Consider the following 18,288-nt stretch of genomic DNA (forward strand, 5'->3'; position numbering starts at 1 on the left):
CAGAAGAAGGCTGTCCAAGTGCCCCTGTGGTTTGTCATTGTCTGTTTAATAAGCCTTTATTGAAATACAAAATACATCCGGAAAAGTGCAGACATTGTGATGTAGAGTACAATGCCTTGCCTGAAAGTGAACACAGCTGTGTAATTATCACCCAGGAAAAACAAAGAACACAAAACATTGCCAGGCCTACAGAGGCTCCTCCTGCCATTTCTAACGTCCTCTCTCCCACCACAGATAAGCAGCATTTGACTTCTCAATACTGCATATATTACTCCTATCTCTTAAAATTTCTTTTGAGGATAAAATAGAACTATGGAATTTCCAGTGTTCAGATTATTCTTCTCAGAATGTTTCTGACATCCATCCGTCTTGCAGTATAGTATTCTATTTTATGAATGTACAACAGCTTATTTCTCTACCATTTTGTTATTGGAGACTTGAGTAGTTCTCAGTGTGGAGTTACCAGAAATAATGCTGCTGCAAATACAAGAACACATCTTCTGGTGCATACATGTGTGCGTTTCTGCTGTGTATGTACTCGAAAGTGAAACTGCTAGGTCATAGGGGATGTATGTATATGATCAGCTATACAAAATTCTGCTGTAAGGTTTTGTTTGTTTGTTTGTTTCTTTCTTTTTGAGACAGAGTCTCACTCTGCAACCCAGGCTGGAGTGCAGTGGCACGATCTTGGCTCACTGCAACCTACGCCTCCCGGGTTCAAGCGATTCTCGTGCCTCAGCCTCCCGAGTAGCTGGGATTACAGGAGTGTGCCACCAGGCTCAGCTACTTTTTTGTATTTTTAGCAGAGACAGGGTTTCACCATCTTGGCCAAGCTGGTATCGAACTCCTGAATGAACTCAGGTGATCCGCCCACCTCGGCCTCCCAGAGTGCTGGGATTACAGGTGTGAGCCACTATGCCCGGCCCCTGATGTAAGTTTTTTAAATAGCTGTCCCTCATTTGTGAAGTGCTTCTTCCTCTCTTTTGCCCTATTTTTTAATTGGCTATTTCACCTTTTCTCCATTGATCTTAAACTATAGAAAGCTTTATATTAACTCTGTTTTATAGTGCCAAGGTACAGGCTATGCCTCTAAAGCTCACGGCAAAGTGGCCTGATCTCCATGGCAGTCAGATGGGTTGTATAAACGGAAAATGTAAAGCAGAAGCAAAGGACATCTAAAGAGTCAACACTTACAGTCGCTCTAATTTCGGAAGGTCTCCAAAGGTCTCTGGCTGTAGCGTTTCTAGTTGGTTGAAATGAATGTACCTGGAAGGCAAAAATTCAAGTTGGTTATTCCTTGTGCTGGTGAGTAAAATAAAATGTTTGAAGAATTAGCAATTGCTTCAGCTGAAATTGTGAATTTCACTGGCTCCAACCACTATATGTCACATACCAAAATCAGAAACTCAGATATTTTGTCGCTTCTGTTCTTCACAGTCCTGGGTCTAAAATCCTGATGTTCCAAAGGGGAATCCGAAGTCCACCCAGAAAGGGGCATGGTGCTGCCCCCTTTTCCCAGGGAGCCTCTTGAGTCGATGCTAACTGGTTGTTGAAATTACTCTTTTACTCATTAAAATGTTTAAAGTAAGTGAAGTTAGGGTAATAGTTAAGATTTCAAACGTAATAAGATACATTACAAGTGACCACACGCTTATTTACGTTTCAGAACAGGGAGAAGTGTCCGGTCTGAGGGAGTCAAAGGATGACATATTTGATGTCGTATGATCATCATACTCGAATTAATCTTAACCCTGGGGGATGGATGAGAAGTAATGTGTCTTATTTTAATCCTTTTGGAATTAGAGTTTTTCAGACCTCGGTATCCCCTCTGTGCAACTGATCCAGGAGTTATTTCCTAAGCTTCCATTTCAGAAAGCCTTCTCCTAAAACAGGGCAACTGAAGACAGAAAGGCTTGCATTTCCTTCAGAAATCTTGTGATGAAATGGAGAAGCATGCTTCCAGAGCAGACAGCTGAGCAGACCTTTGCGAAGCAAATCTTCTCAACAGACAGAAGGATCCATGGGGAAGGCTGCACACTCCTCTTAGAAAATTTAAATGTATTCCCTGAACCTGACTTCTCAACACAGCTTTTTCAAATACTATCAATGAAACCAACAGTAATATACAGTAGTCTATAGTGAACTGCTGAGGAAAGCACTGCAGATACAAAGTTATCATGAAAAGCAACAAAGTTTCACATCAAATTGGAAAAAGAGGATATTGTACATGTATGTGGGAAGACACAGTGAATGGTACTTGATTTTGTCAATGGGAAGCTATCTGACTTGAAGTAAGCGCAGGAAAGTAAAAAGAAAGCTTTACAGCCCATGTTTGCATAAAATGTATTTATTTCATCACAATTAGAAATATTTTTGAAAGGAGAAAAGAAAAAATATTTTTTAAAAAAATACTTTTACTTCATTCCTAGGCTTCCTTCTTATAAATCATTATTATAGGAAGAGCACTTGGGACACATAATGAAAAAGTAAAATAATCACAAGAGAATGAAAAGCATGTCGCTGGAAACGTATGCTTGTTTCAGACTACCTTAGGTTGGATCCAGAGTCAGTGCTACACTATACCACTCTCTGAAATTCAGCATCCTGGCCCTTGTCCCATGCATTCCTCCCAGGAGTTCTGTTCATTTTAAAAGTGGTGACATTTTACAGTGGTGACATTGTATAAGACCCAGCAATAATTGCCTTAGGGATAGCATGAAACAATTTTACCTTGGTTGCCTTGAATTATACACACACTCACACTCGTAACAGACTCTCACACATACAGACACTCTCAGCTTCACACATACTTTCATAATCACAGACACACACTCTCACATTGTCTCACACTGATACACTCTAACACACTCATATGAACACACCCTCGCATGTTGACAGACTCCCTCATCCTCACAAATGCTCACACTCACACACTCACTCACATATACTCATATACACTACCACACTTATGCTAACACACACACACTCTTGGACATGCGTGCACACTCACACTTGTTCACATACACTCTCACATACACTAACACACACTGTCACACTCAGATACACATCTATACACTCGCACACACTCACCTAATCTCACACACTCACACACTGTCATGCTCACACTCACACTGTCTCGTACACTAACACACTTTCACACACTGACACATGTATTCACATATATGCTCACATACACTAACATAGTCACACACACATAGTCACTCCCATGCACTCACACACTGTCACCCACAAAATCATTACCTGCATCACTGGTCTAGCACATTAAAAAGGAGGTAGGGGCTGGGAGAGTGAAAACGGATATGAGGGAGGAGTGTTGGGGGGTGACTGGCTGCTGAAAGCGGGGAAGAGAGAGAAGTCTCCGTGACTGCAGTGAAGAAAGAGCTAGAAAGAGGGTCCATTACAAGGTTTCTCTTCCCAAGTGAAATGTATCGCATCATTGGATTCCAATCTCTGTGTATACTGGACAGGCCCAGGCCTGTAGAGTACAAATAGACATTTTATGAAGACTAGGAATAAGTGCTGATGAGGGCATCAAACTTAGCATGAAGTAAATAAGAGCAACAGCAAAAAAAAAAAAAATGTATTGTCCTAAGTGCTTTACATGTATTTAGTCATTTTTAATTTTTTGCAACCACACTGTGTGGTAGGTTTATAAATACCCCAGATAAGGTAATTTGTTCAGTTTCACACAGCCAGCCTCTCTAACGGCAAGCGGGATGGCCATGCACAGGCTCAGCTGACACAGAGCACCCAGAGATGAGCTATGGAAACCTGATCCAAGAATCCCAGAGCAGAGCCTTTCTCGGGTATGGAAACAGATACTCCACAGGGAGAAGGAAAGTGCCCAAGGCCACAGAGCCAATCAATGGTAAATCCAAGCCACAAACCCAGCAAAATTCAGGCTCTTTACACTCCTGTTCTCAGTTTGCCTACATTAGTGGCTTTTTAAATGTGAAGCTGTGGGGTTCTTAACTGGAGGCAAGTATCGCATTCCAGTCATAAAACAAGCTAACAGGTCACAGGAAAGGAGTCACAAGCCAGGTCTGTGGTTTAGTCAAGCTAACAACTCCCAGATTTTCAAAGTGAATATTCTAGCCTATGTATAAGTTCAGCAGAAGTGTTTTGTTGTTGTTGTTGTTGTTGTTGTTTTTCCTTTCAACTTTTTAATGCTTTGGAACAATTTATTATAAAGAAAACTTGAGTTTAGCATAAGAATTTTCAAGTAGCACTAGTATTCCTGACATCATTGATCAAATGTGTATCCTCCATAGTTTGCACAGGTGTCTGCATTGCTAGAACTAGAAAGAAAGACAGCTTTCGCTTGGGAGGGCATCTTACACACTGAGCCACCTAAAATTGGGGCAAAGAGACAATCTAAAGGGTAGAATAACATACAACAGTTTATCCAATATCACATAGCTACTATGTGATTTACAATCCACAGTAATTAATAAATGTAGATTTAATATTTAAATATTTCACAGGTAGCAATTCATACTTACTATGAATTGCTCATAATTCATGAGAAATGCATAATCTCCTTTTCCACAATGCACCCACTGACAGCCCACTAATCACAGAGCCCTGTCTATTCCCCATCCCAGCCATGCTTCCCTAGAATAAATCACTGCAATCTTAGACTCACCCAGGGATGCCCTGAAGGACAAATGTTTTCTGCTGGACTTCAATCTAATACACAGTAGGGTAAGCAACTGGTATTGGAATTCACTACCAATGAATAAGAAAAATGCATGTAAGATTATTTCCTTGCAGGAAAATAAGACAACCCAGAGAGTTCTGTTCGATTATAGTGCAAGCATATTTAAGTTTTGTGTCCATATGATTTGCCAAATTTTCTAACAAAATTGTTATCAAAATTTTTTTAAAACTGTAAGTCAATTTAAAGCAGTAGGATGTTTTAGGTTATATGTGTTTGATTTATGTGATGGCTTTAGTAGATTCAAATAAGGAGGGAGTTAGCTTTGATCTCCACTCCCTTCTGAGCTTTGATAAGATAGCAAGAATATCCTCTCCTACACCTTATTTTTCTAGGCTGTGGATAACCCTTTCATTTTTGGATATCTATTGCAGGTAGATAAATATGATTGATTACTTGAGAGGATTTTAAATCTGTTTAAGTCACTTCATCAAGTTTACATGTAAATGAATTAGTAGTTATCCCTTCATTTAAAGCAGACAGGAAATTATTGCCATTGTCGTGTCATGTTGATTCATACTTAGCTTCCCCAGATGCTTTCATCAACACCCCTGGCTTCAATTATTATCTCTATGCAGAAGACCTACAAGTTACATGTCCAACCCAAATTTACCTCTAGGACCTAAATTCATGCACCCAATGTCTTCTTAAAAGACATTGTCTTTTAAGGATTTAAGACATCCTAGATGTCTCAAGGAACCTCAAATCCAACGTGTATGAAACCCAGCCCAGGATCTTCCTTCACCATATTGGCTGTCCTCCATTTTTGCTTGTCTCAGTTCATGGCAGTGCTGTATATCTATTTGCGCAACTCAGAAAACCAGCACTGACCCCTCCGTCTCCCTCACTCCCTGTATCTTACCCAATTCTGTGTTTGTTTGTTTGTTTGTTTTTTATTTTGCTTCCTAAATGTCTCTTGAATGTACTCCATTCTCCTCTTACCCACTACTTCCACACTAGAGCAAACTACGCCCTCAGGTACTAAAATATTAGAACAAACTGGTCTCCCTACATCCATCTGGTCTACCCTAAAAAGAAATACAAGACCCTTAAATGACTTTTAATTTCTATAGAAATAAAGACAGAATTTTTTAACAGAGCGCAAGTTCTAGCCTGTTCTTGCCTGAAAATGCCCTTCCAGTCTCCCCTTTATCCCCTTCTTGCCCCACCTCAATCCCAGTGCTCTGGCCTCCTCCCAGCCACATACCTGCCATACTCCTGCCCACAGCAGTCTCTGAATGATTGTCTTTGTAGCCCAGTAAACCTTCCCACCCTTCTTGCCTGGTAATTCCGGACTTGTTTTCAGATCTTACTGTGCTCTTTCCTTGGAAAGCCTTCCCTGCACTCCTGGTCAAATGCCCCTGTTATGGGTTCACCCAACATTGTACTGTTGCAACGTTATATTTCTTTGAGTGATTATGTAATCCATGTCTGTCTGCCCTAACTAAACTCTAAGGTCCATGAAGACAGAAATCATATTGGATTTAAAGTAATATTCACATCCCTAGTTTCTTAGCAGAGTTTGACAAATGGATAGTCAATGCATAGCTGATCACTGAAAGAATGAATGACCAGTCAGTATTTTTGCATGAGCATCGTCTTTGCAAACGTGAGGATAAGACATTGAACTCTTCATATGTTCTATGGTATAAAACAAAAGATGGGAGTATGAACCCTAATAAAAGCTTTCTGAGTTAATATCAGCTCAACAACCTAAAATGGTATTACATTTCCTTGGGGGAAGAACCATCCCAAACATTTACACAAGCCTGACTTTAGTAAGATCTGTAATAATGTATGTTTAATTGTATTTCCTAAAACTTTATAGAATCCTTGAGCACTAATGAACCTAGAAGGCATCTAGCAAAGTCTTCCTGGGGCTTCTCTAGGAGAATCCATCTCACTCCAAAGGGACATGTTAGAATCACACATTTTTGTGAGCACTGAAAACACATATGATATCTCTTATCTGAGTAAATATTTATTTATACAACCACCCTGAGGCATCAGGCCACCAAACTGAGGACAAAAATCTTCCTACAATCTTTAAAACATGCAGAGCAAGAACATGTGGCCAGAGAACGACAACAAAAATAAGAGAATGATTCTCAGGGTGAGAAGTTGCTGGTATCGCTTTAGCTTTCAGTGTGAACTCACTGAGCCACATAAAAACAAATGTTCTGTGCCGTATGATCACCTTGGCAACCTCCATCTAAGGCAAGAGCAGAGATGGAGAGAAAAACACTGTATTTATCTGTATCTAACGGCACAATCAAAATAGCATATACAGTCAATGTTCTCAACCTTTTTGTATAAAGTAGCTGCTTTTTATATTCTCAAAATCCATGAGATTATAAAGAAAAAAGGCGTACTGTTGGTAGAAGGAGGCTGCACACCAGAGTGTGTCTGTGTGTCTTTGTGTGTCTGTGTATGTAATTTTGCATGTGTCTATATGTGTGCAAACACAAGCTAAGGATATCTGAATCTGAAGCCAGAAATACAGGGGATATTGAAAATGAGATGTCAGCAATCCTAGCACATGAAACAGAGCTTGGAGGAAAAGCAGTTTGCTGATAGCTGGCTTGGAGATCCACCGTGTCCTGCCTCATATCCACGGGCTGGGTGCATTGAGATGACACCAACTTTCTGTATAATAATTTCAGCTGGGATTAAAATAGGCACTTTTTAGCTTCATTGCACAATAGCAAGCAAGAATTATCTATTACACCAACAAATTATTCATAGAGTTTAGGAATTAATTAAACATCCGAATGAAGATCCTTATTTCAGAGCACAGTAAATTATTTCAACTGATTTTAAAGGAAAAACTGACTGAATTATCATAATCCGTTGTTTCCAGAGAAAAGCTTTCCAGCATCTCATTTGCATGCTGTGCTAAAGTCAATAACAGTATATTCTACCAAAATTCTTTATAAAGAGAATTATGTTTATTCTTAAAGAGTTAAAACCAGTTAAAAATCATACTGCACAAGCTTTACTCCTTGGGAAGTTATTTCAATCCTAAATTAGAATAGTTACAGAAAAAGGCTGGGCACGGTGGCTCATGCCTGTAATCCCAGCACTTTGGGAAGCCAAGGCGGGTGGATCACTAGGTCAGGAGACTGAGACCATCCTGGCCAACACGGTGAAACCCTGTCTCTACTAAAAATACAAAAATTAGCTGTGCATGGTGGCACGTGCCTGTAATCCCAGCTACTCGGGAGGCTGAGGAAGGAGAATTGCTTGAACCAGGGATTCAGAGGTTGCAGTGAGCCGAGATCACACCACTGCACTCCAGTCTGGGTGACAATGCAAGACTCTGTCTCAAAAAAAAATAGTTACAGAAAAAGTCATGTTTCTACAATAGTTTAGATATTGTGCGATTGAGAGTTATGAAAAATCTTTCACACTCTTTGTTCAATCTCTATCTCTTTTTGTCTGAACTAATAGCTATAAATGTTCCACATAAATCCAGTCTCTTCTTTCCAACCTACACTATGTTGAATTATTTGGTGGTTCTTCCTGAAAAAAATGCAGATTAGTTCATCCACTTTATTAAGGATCATCGATGTCTTCTCACTGTCTTTAGCAGGAATTCAAGGATTTTCAAGATTCAGCACCAACTTGTGACTTTCCCCTCCCTCATAAGTCTGAGCACTCTCTAACTAAATTCAATATCTCTGGAATCACTCCTGTTTTTTTTTTCAGTGTCTAACATTCAAAGTGTTTTCTCACCCATTAGAGCTCAATGGTACTTTTTTTCATTAAGGACTTAGTGATTGCTTGTGTCAGACTTAACTTCACTCCTCTGGCTCCTTTAGCATATTAAAACATTTATAAGTACTTATTGAGTGCCTGTGAAGTGTAAGACAAGATCCTTGACCTTCTCAGAGATTGGAATTAGGTAAGTGGTAAAATACAAGGGATCGATGACCACAGTCTGGAAGAATATGTATTATGATAATGGGATGCAAGGAATACCATGAGAATCCAAAGAGCTACATTAGATTTAAAGATAAAGAAAGGTTGTACAGAGAAAAGGATTATTTACCTAACTTTTATGGCAAACAGTAATAACCTAGGAGCAAAAGAGAAAAGACAGTGTAGAAAATGGGGAGACAAATGTATGTGAGGTGCAGAGGCATGAAAATGCAGGACTCTTGTACAGAACAGTAAGGAGCTGAGTGGGACAGAAGCACTGGTTGCCTGTAGAGCTCTGGAAAGATGGACTTGGGCAGGAACTGAATCACACATCTCCTTTGCACTCAACAAGGTAGTTTGAGCTTTACCTAAAGATATAAGGACACATGACAAGATTTAAAGAAAAGAAATTTCTTAGTGAAATTTTTATTTTACAACATTACCAGCATCTATGCAAACAAAGGACTGGACATTAGCTAGAGAGAGAGACTCTAGCTAGAGCAATGGTGTGCAGTGGTTTTCAGCTTAGGATAATTTTGTTTTGTCCTCCTCCATCCCCCCAGGGAATATTTGGCAATGTCTGGAGACGCTTTTATTTGTCGCAGCTGGAGGTGGTGGTGCTACTAGCCTCCAGTGGGTAGGGACCAGGGTGTTGCTCAACGTCCTACATGACCTGGGCCAGCCCCACAATATTACTAAGCCCAAAATGTCAACAGTGCCAGGTTGAGAAACACCTGAGCTACAGCCTGCGTTATTTTCTGAGCAGGAAGAGCAGGAAGGAGTGGTGGTGACGATGAATGCCATGTGGAGCCTCAATTGAAGGCTGCAAGAGCTTTTCCAAAGGATCCTAGAAAATGAAATGATAGAAAATTATTAAAAGGGTGCCAAAGAAGAAGAGGAAAGAGTTAATAGAAGCAAAGTGAGGAAGACCCTGCACAGGACCAATGGTACTCAATGGCACCAAAAGGGCTATTGGAAGATGTGACTGTAAAAAGGAGGCAGGAATGTGTCCCAGTGAAACAGGCTGGGACAGAGGAAATGGGCACTAACCCACAATCATCTCTTGTAACAAGGAAAACTAGTGAGATGTCTATTAGCTTTGCCCTCAATTTTCCCCTTAAGGTAAAAGGCAAAGTCAACGGTGAAATATAAGAGATATGTTGAAAAGAAAAGCAGGGGTGTGAATTTCCAATTGTGGCTATGTCACGCAGGACAAGGAGTTCAGCTCCTTTTGATCATCACTGCTAAAGCTGGGACTGAGTTCTTAGTCCTTTCCCTAGTGGATTTTCAGCAGCATTGGAGTGCATCAGTTAGTCCCTCTCCCTGCCATGTTCTTCCCTGGCTTCCAGGACACCATCCTCCCAGATCCTCTCCCACCTCAATGGACATGCTCAGGGCCCTTCACTGCTTCCTTCTCTTTCCCCAGGCTCCTGGACTGGAGTGCCTGGGGCTGAGTCCTGAGGCTTCTCCTTTTTTCCAGCCAAACTCAATGGCATCCAATACTGGGAACATGAGCACTTTCAGATGCCAAAGATACCCATATTGCACAGCTAGTCCTCACCGCCACCTTACATTGGAGACCCATGCCCTACTGCCAGCCCCATGCCCATGGGGCTGCCTAGTAGACATCTCAAACTTGTTGTGTGCAAATCTGCAATCCTGATTAGTCTTCATGCCCACTTCCCAGCCTGTCCATCTCAGCTGAGGACCATACTTCCTTCTAGTTGTTTAGGGCAAGAATCTCAGTAATACCTTCAACTTCTTTCTTTCTCCAACATTCTACATCTAAGTGATTGGTTGCAAAAGAAATCCAGATGGTGCACCCATCCCAAACCTACCCTGCTGCCTCCTTAATCTGAGACCACACCACTTCTGGCCTATTGTACAACAAAACAACCAACTGGTCCCCGCCCTTGCCAGGCCATAGCCTATTGTCAACATAGTCATCCTTGTTGAGATAAGACATTTTAGATGTTCTCACCACACAGACAAAACAATAAGCGTATGAAGTAAAATAGGTTAATTAGCTTGACTTGGCCATTTCACAATGTATGCATATATATAAGCATCATGTTGTACATTATAAATATATACAATATTTATTTGTCAAATAAATCTCTATAAAGAAGAATGCAAGAAACACAGAAGTCAGAGTGATCATTGTAAGGCCTGTTGGATCAGGTATGCCAACTGTCCTTCAAAACCCTCCAGTGCTCACTCAGAATAAAATGCACATCACTCAAAATGATACAAATCAAATCTGTTCCTCTGATCTACACAGTTCTGTGCTACCTGGGCCTGTCTCTCTGCTCCAGCCACATCAGTATCCAAGCTGTTCCTCTCACATGCCAGGCTCACTCCTAACTTAGGGTGTTAGCAGTGGCTGCCTCTCTGCCTGCACTGTGCCTCCCTGGCATGCATGTGTCTCCTTCCCTGCCCACAGTATATCTGTGTGTGTGTGTGTGTGTGTGTGTGTGTGTGTGTGTGTGTGTTTACAGATTTAAATATTTGCCAAAGACTTGCATTACACTATGCAATATGCTTGTTCATTTATTAGTTTTAAAGCTTGCCTTCCCTGCTAGAATGTTAGCAGGTCCTTCAAGGTCAGGAATTTTATGTTTTGTTTAGTGCCACAGCCCAGCTCCTAAAAGAGTTTTGGCATGCAAAAGACACCCATTAAAACTGAAAAATGATAATATTATCTATATTGCAGGGCAGCTGCAAGATCAGAGATAATGTGCAATAGACGCTTAGTACAAGGTTCTAGAAAGGCAGAAGGCCAAGTCACCTATGAAATGTGGGAGGAGTATTGGATCTAAGGCAAGAGGGGCACCTTGGGAAGAGTCCGCAGAGCCAGCGAGAGAAGGAGCTCCATTGTGCTCCTTATCATTGCTAGACCATGGTCAAGTTTTAGTTTTCACCTTTATTGACCCATCGAGAGCATGATCCTACTGAGAAACTCATCTCACCTAGTTCTAGAAGATCACACTCTCTAAGACTTCTTCTTAACAAACATGAGTTTCTGGAAAAATTGAATTATTTGAGGATCTACCTGAAATTCGAGATGGGTTTGTTGTTACTCAAAATAGTACAGCTATGTGATTTTGTGGTTTCCTTCAACACAGTGGAGGAAATAAATAAATAGAAGCTGAAGTTGGCTCATATTTGAATCTAAAGGACAGCAGGAGCATAGAACAAAGCATACAGAGGAAAAGAACTATAGGCCACATGCAGAGGGACTTAAATCTGGAAAGCATGGACAGATTTTAGATGATATAAAACTGTACCATGAGGTGAGGCCTGAGACATGACCTAAGAAGCACAGGAGACCTGAGGCTCATCAGGCGATATTTTGGAATTTAAGATTCCTGGGGCCGGGCACTATAGTTCACGCCTATAATCTCAGCACTTAGGGAGGTCAAAGTGGGTGGATCATGTGAGGTCAAGAGTTTGAGACTAGCCTGGCCAACATGACTTTACTGGTTTGCCTGTGAATACTGAGATATGTAGGGGCTGGTCTGTATTTTTTTAAGCACTAATTAAAGGGTTTCAGGCTCAGGAAATTGATGTTGTCAGTGCTGCAATTTAGGGTCACGGTTCAGTCAAAGGTGGTACGATGGAACAGAACAAGGGATGAATTAGCTATGCAGATGCTATCGTGGTCTAGGAAAGAAGAAATGAGGCAGCGGGTCTCATGTGAAGCAGAGATAATCCCAAGAGAAAATGCAGAAATGGATCCCAGAGGCTTTTACAGGGGAAGGATGGGGCAACAGAAGCTTGAGCACTGGACACATGGAGGCCCGCACTCATCTTCTTATTTGACTCCTCAATCACTCTGTGATGCTGTGGCTGGTGATACTTCATGCCAGGGCAGTGGAAGATTGCAGATCACCTGTAAAAATCACCTAGCACCTTTCTGATACATGGCAGAAGTCCAAGGCAACTAGAGAGTTGAGGAGGTTGAGAAAATCCTTATGGTTTAGAATGTTAGACAGGGGCCAGCAGTAGGGAGGGATATTTGGTCTTCTTCCCTCCAGAGTTAATAGAGCATACAATAGAGCAATGCAATAATAGAGGGGCTGGTTGCTGATGGAGAAGTGACTCCCAATGCTGGGCTCTTTGTGAAACACTGGAATGGACAACTTGGTTGGTGCTGAGGTCAGCATGGGGACTTTTACTTCATGCTTCCAAATTAAAATCATCGGGTCCCCTTCCTAAGCTTATGTGCAGAGATATGCAGGGCCTGGAGCATGTACTCCAAAGCCGTTCACTGACCGGGTTTCAAGGAGGGGGCTGCAGGCCAGACTCAGTCAGGCAGGGCAGAAAAAGGATAACTAGTGGGCCGTCCCTGAGGTCACCGCAGAGCCACCCTGATGCAGGGACATCAATCACCAATCAATCAAATGCACTTCCCCCTTTCAAAGGGGGAAGTGTTTGAGAAGGGGGAGAAACGCCCAGGATGAAGAGTGCAGTGCCAGACTTGAGAAGAAATGTGAGAAAAACACAAGAAGGGGAGACGGTAAAGCCTCCTCCCCTAGTAGACTGTATTTGCTATATTTCTTCTCAGCCCTGAACCTGAATGCCCCCATCATCCAGCCAAGTTACTTGCTAAAAGATTTCAGTTGAATTTAAAAGCAAAGGAATGGCTGCCTGCTCTGACATCTCCTTCACGCGCCATGATTTTACGGCACTGTGTCCGTGGACAACGCTCGTCAGATCAGACCGCTCCCCTGAAACCATTCCCATTAAAAAAACTCAACTGGGGAGGTGCGCACAATTTATACACCTGCTGACATTTTGAAAATGAAACAAGTACAAGGTATTTCAGAGAAGGGCAGCATAAAGTGGAAATTTCAGAACTCTTGCCATCAAGAAAAGAGAGCAACAAAGTTAGATCCAGAGGAGGAAATAAATGTGTGAAGAGGAGCAAAGACAGCCTCCTGAGATGTGAGGACAGGGGTGAGAAGTGGACCTGATGTGACACGGATGGTGGGATTTCTAAGAAGTGAGAGAAGCACAGAGAGAAGTCAGAGAAGAAGGATCAAATCACAAAGGAGATATTCCAATATGTCCCCCTCTCAGCCATAAAGTGAAGATCTGTTTGGAAGAGTAACATAGAAAAACAGAGACGGCGGCATTGATTCTGTAACAGGGAAACAGCAAATGAATGAATATAATACACTCCATTTTGTTTCTTTTTAATTATACTTTAAGTTCTAGAGTACATGTGCACAACGTGCAGGTTTGTTACATATGTATACATGTGCCATGTTGGTGTGCTGCACCCATTAACTGGTCACTTACATTAGGTATATCTCCTAATGCTATCCCTCCCCACTCCCCCGACCCCATAACAGGTCCCAGTGTGTGATGTTCCCCTTCCTGTGTCCAAGTGTTCTCATTGCTCAATTCCCACCTATGAGTGAGAACATGCGGTGTTTGCTTTTCTGTTCTTATGATAGTTTGCTGAGAATGATGGTTTCCAGCTGCATCCATGTCCCTACAAAGGACATGAACTCATCCTTTTTTTATGGCTGCATAGTATTCCATGGTGTATATGTGCCACATTTTTCTTAATCCAGTCTGCCATTGATGGACATTTGGGTTGGTTCTAATTCTTTGATATTGTGAATAGTGCCACAATGAACATATGTGTGCATGTGTCTTTATAGCAGCATGATTTATAATCCTTTGGGTATATACCCAGTAATGGGATGGTTGGGTCAAATGGTACTTCTAGTTCTAGATCCTGAGGAATCACCACACTGTCTTCCACAATGGTTGAACTAGTTTACAGTACCTCTAACAGTGTAAAAGTGTTCCTATTTCTCCACATCCTCTCCAGCACCTGTTGTTTCCTGACTTTTTAATGATTGCCATTCTAACTGGTGTGAGATGGTATCTCATTGTGGTTTTGATTTGCATTTCTCTGATGACTAGTCATGATGATCATGTGCCTGTTGGCTGCATACATGCCTACTTTTGAGAAGTGTCTGTTCAAATCCTTGGCCCACTTTTTGATGGGGTTGTTTGTTTTTTTCTTGTAAATTTGTTTGAGTTCTTTGTAGGTTCTGGATATTAGCCCTTTGTCAGATGAGTAGATTGCAAAAATTTTCTCCCATTCTGTAGGTTGCCTGTTCACTCTGATGGTAGTTTCTTTTGCTGTGCAGAAGCTCTTTAGTTTAATGAGATCCCATTTGTCAATTTTGGCTTTTGTTGCCATTGCTTTTCATGTTTTAGACATGAAGTCCTTGCCCATGCCTATGTCCTGAATGATATTGCCTAGGTTTTCTTCTAGGGTTTTTATGGTTTTAGGTCTAACATTTAAGTCTCTAATCCATCTTGAATTAATTTTTGTATAAGGTATAAGGAAAGGATCCAGTTTCAGCTTTATACTTATGGCTAACCAGTTTTCCCAGCACCATTTATTAAATAGCGAATCTTTTCCCCATTTCTTGTTTTTGTCAGGTTTGTCAAAGATCAGATGGTTGTAGATGTGTGGTATTGTTTCTGAGGGCTCTGTTCTGTTCCATTGGTCTATATCTCTGTTTTAGTACCAGTACCATGCTGTTTTGGTTACTGTAGCCTTGTGGTATAGTTTGAAGTCAGGTAGCATGATGTTTCCAGCTTTGTTCTTTCAGCTTAGGACTGTCTTGGCAATGCAGGCTCTTTTTTGGTTCCATATGAACTTTAAAGCAGTTTTTTCCAATTCTGTGAAGAAACTCATTGGCAGCTTGATGGGGATGGCACTGAATCTATAAATTACCTTGGGCAGTATGGCCATTTTCATGATATTGATTCTTCCTATCCATGAGCATGGAATGCTCTTCCATTTGTTTGTGCCCTCTTTTATTTCGTTGAGCAGTGGTTTGTAGTTCTCCTTGACGAGGTCCTTCACATCCCTTGTAAATTGGATTCCTAGGTATTTTATTCTCTTTGAAGCAATTGTGAATGGGAGTTCACTCATGATTTGGCTCTCTGTTTGTTATTGGTGTATAAGAATGCTAGTGACTTTTGTACACTGATTTTGTATCCTGAGACTTTGCTGAAGTTGCTTATCAGCTTAAGGAGAGTTGGGGCTGAGATCATGGGGTTTTCTAAATATACAATCATGTCATCTGCAAACAGGGACAATTTGACTTCTTCTTTTGCTAATTGACTACCTTTTAATTCTTTCTCCTGCCTGATTGCCCTGGCCAGAACTTCCAACACTATGTTGAATAGGAGTGGTGAGAGAGGGTATCCTTGTCTTGTGCCAGTTGTCAAGGGGAATGGTTCCAGTTTTTGCCCGTTCAGTATGATATTGGCTGTGGGTTTGTCATAAATAGCTCCTATTATTTTGAGATATGTTCCATCAATACCAAATTTATTGAGAGTTTTTATCTTCAAGGGCTGCTTGAATTTTGTCAAAGGCCTTTTCTGCATCTATTGAGATAATCATGTGATTTTTGTCTTTGGTTCTATTTATATGCCGGATTACATTTATTGATTTGCATATGTTGAACCAGCCTTGCATCCCAGGGATGAAGCCCACTTGATCATGGTGGATAAGCTTTTTGAAGTGCTGCTGGATTCGGTTTGCCAGCATTTTATTGAGGATTTTTGCATTGATGTTCATCATGGATATTGATCTGAAATTCTCTTTTTTTGTTGTGTCTCTGCCAGGCTTTGGTATCAGGATGATGTTAGGCTCGTAAAATGAGTTAGGGAGGATATCCTCTTTTCCTGTTGACTTGAATAATTTCAGAAGGAATGGTCCCAGCTCATCTTTGTACCTCTGGTAGAATTCGGCTGTGAATCCATCTGGTCCTGGACTTTTTTTGGTTGGTAGGCTATTAATTATTGCCTCAATTTCAGAGTGTTATTTGTCTATTCAGGGATTCAACTAGTTAAGTCTTGGGAGAGTGTATGTGTCCGGGAATTTATCCATTTCTTCTAGGTTTTCTAGTTTATTTGCATAGAGGTGTGTTTATAGTATTCTCTGATGGTAGTTTGTATTTCTGTGGGGTCGGTGGTAATATCCCCTTTATCATTTTTTATCATTTTTTATTGCATCTATTTGATTCTTCTCTCTTTTCTTTTTATTAGTCTTGCTAGCAATCTATTGACTTTTTGATCTTAAAAAAAAAAAAAAAAAAAAAAAAAAACAGCTCCTGGATTCATTGATTTTTTTTAAGGTTTTTTTGTGTCTCTGTCTCCTTCAGTTCTGCTCTGATCTTAGTTATTTATTGCCTTCTGCTAGCTTTTGAATGTGTTTGCTCTTGCTTCTCTAGTTCTTTTAATTGTGATGTTAGGGTGTCAGTTTTAGATCTTTCCTGCTTTCTCTTGTGGGCATTTAGTGGTATAAATTTCCCTCTACACACTGCTTTAAATGTGTCCCAGAGATTCTGGTATGTTGTATCTTTGTTCTCTTTGGTTTCAAAGAACATCTTTATTTCTGCCTTCATTTTATTATGCACCCAGTAGTCATTCAGGAGCAGGCTGTTCAGTTTCCATGTAATTGAGTGGTTTTGACTGAGTTTCTTAATCCTGAGTTCTAGCTTGATTGCACTGTGTTCTATGAGTTTGTTATAATTTCTGTTCTTTTATATTTGCTGAGGAGTGCTTTACTTCCAACTATGTGGTCAATTTTGGAATAAGTGCAATGTGGTGCTGAGAAGAATATATATTCTGCTGAGTTGGGGTGGAGAGTTCTGTAGATGTCTATTAGGTCTGCTTGGTGCAGAGCTGAGTTCAATTCCTGGATATCCTTGTTAACTTTCTGTCTCATGGATCTGTCTAATGTTGACAATGGGTTGTTAAAGTCTCCCATTATTATTGTATGGGAGTCTAAGTCTCTTTGTAAGTCTCTAAGGACTTGCTTTATGAATCTAGGTGCTCCTGTATTGGCTGCATATACATTTAGGATAGTTACCTCTTCTTGTTGAATAGATTCCTTTAACATTATGTATTATCTCTTTTGATCTTTGTTGGTTTAAAGTCTATTTTATCAGAGACTAGGATTGCAATCCCTGCCTTCTTTTGTTTTCCATTTGCTTGGTAGATCTTCCTCCATCCCTTTATTTTGAGCCTATGTGTGTCTCTGCACATGAGATGGGTCTCCTGGATATGGCACGCTGATGGGTCTTGACTCTTTATCCAATTTGCCAGTCTGTGTCTTTTAATTGGAGCATTTAGCTCATTTACATTTAAGGTTAATATTTTTATGTGTGAACTTGATCCTGTCATTATGATATTAGCTGGTTGTTTTGCTCGTTAGTTGATGCAGTTTCTTCCTAGCATAGATGATCTTTACATTTTGGCATGTTTTTGCATTGGCTGGTACTGGTTGTTCCTTTCCATGTTTAGTGCTTCCTTCAGGAGTTCTTGTAGGGCAGACCTGGTGGTGACAAAATCTCTCAGCATATGCTTGTCTGTAAAGGATTTTATTTCTCCTTCACTTATGAAACTTAGTTTGGCTGCATATGAAATTCTGCGTTGAAAATTCTTTTCTTTAAGAATGTTGAATATTGGCCCCCACTCTCTTCTGGCTTGTAGAGTTTCTCCTGAGAGATCTGCTGTTAATCTGATGGGCTTCCCTCTGTGGATAACCCAACCTTTCTCTCTGGCTGCCCTTAACATTTTTTCCT

At 40.7% G+C, this 18,288-nt stretch overlaps 1 protein-coding gene and 1 long non-coding RNA gene across 7 annotated transcripts in view; both read right to left on the reverse strand.

Moving 5' to 3' along the window:
- PXDNL (peroxidasin like) overlaps positions 1-18,288 on the reverse strand; it is a 508,249-nt gene that overhangs the window by 183,024 nt on the left and 306,937 nt on the right. For all 5 annotated transcript variants that reach the window (XM_031669551.1, XM_031669552.1, XM_031669553.1 and 2 more), the window contains one exon: positions 1,195-1,266. In XM_031669551.1, coding sequence (XP_031525411.1) covers positions 1,195-1,266 — 72 coding nt within the window. The remainder of the gene's footprint in view (positions 1-1,194; positions 1,267-18,288) is intronic.
- The window catches only part of LOC108587230, a 30,725-nt gene continuing 21,506 nt past the window's right edge, over positions 9,070-18,288 (reverse strand). For both annotated transcript variants that reach the window (XR_001905534.3, XR_001905533.3), the window contains exon 2: positions 9,070-9,506. This is a non-coding gene — a long non-coding RNA (uncharacterized LOC108587230). The remainder of the gene's footprint in view (positions 9,507-18,288) is intronic.

The sequence above is a fragment of the Papio anubis genome, chromosome 8 (assembly GCF_008728515.1).
Source record: "Papio anubis isolate 15944 chromosome 8, Panubis1.0, whole genome shotgun sequence".
In the NCBI taxonomy this organism is placed as follows: Eukaryota; Metazoa; Chordata; class Mammalia; order Primates; family Cercopithecidae; genus Papio; species Papio anubis.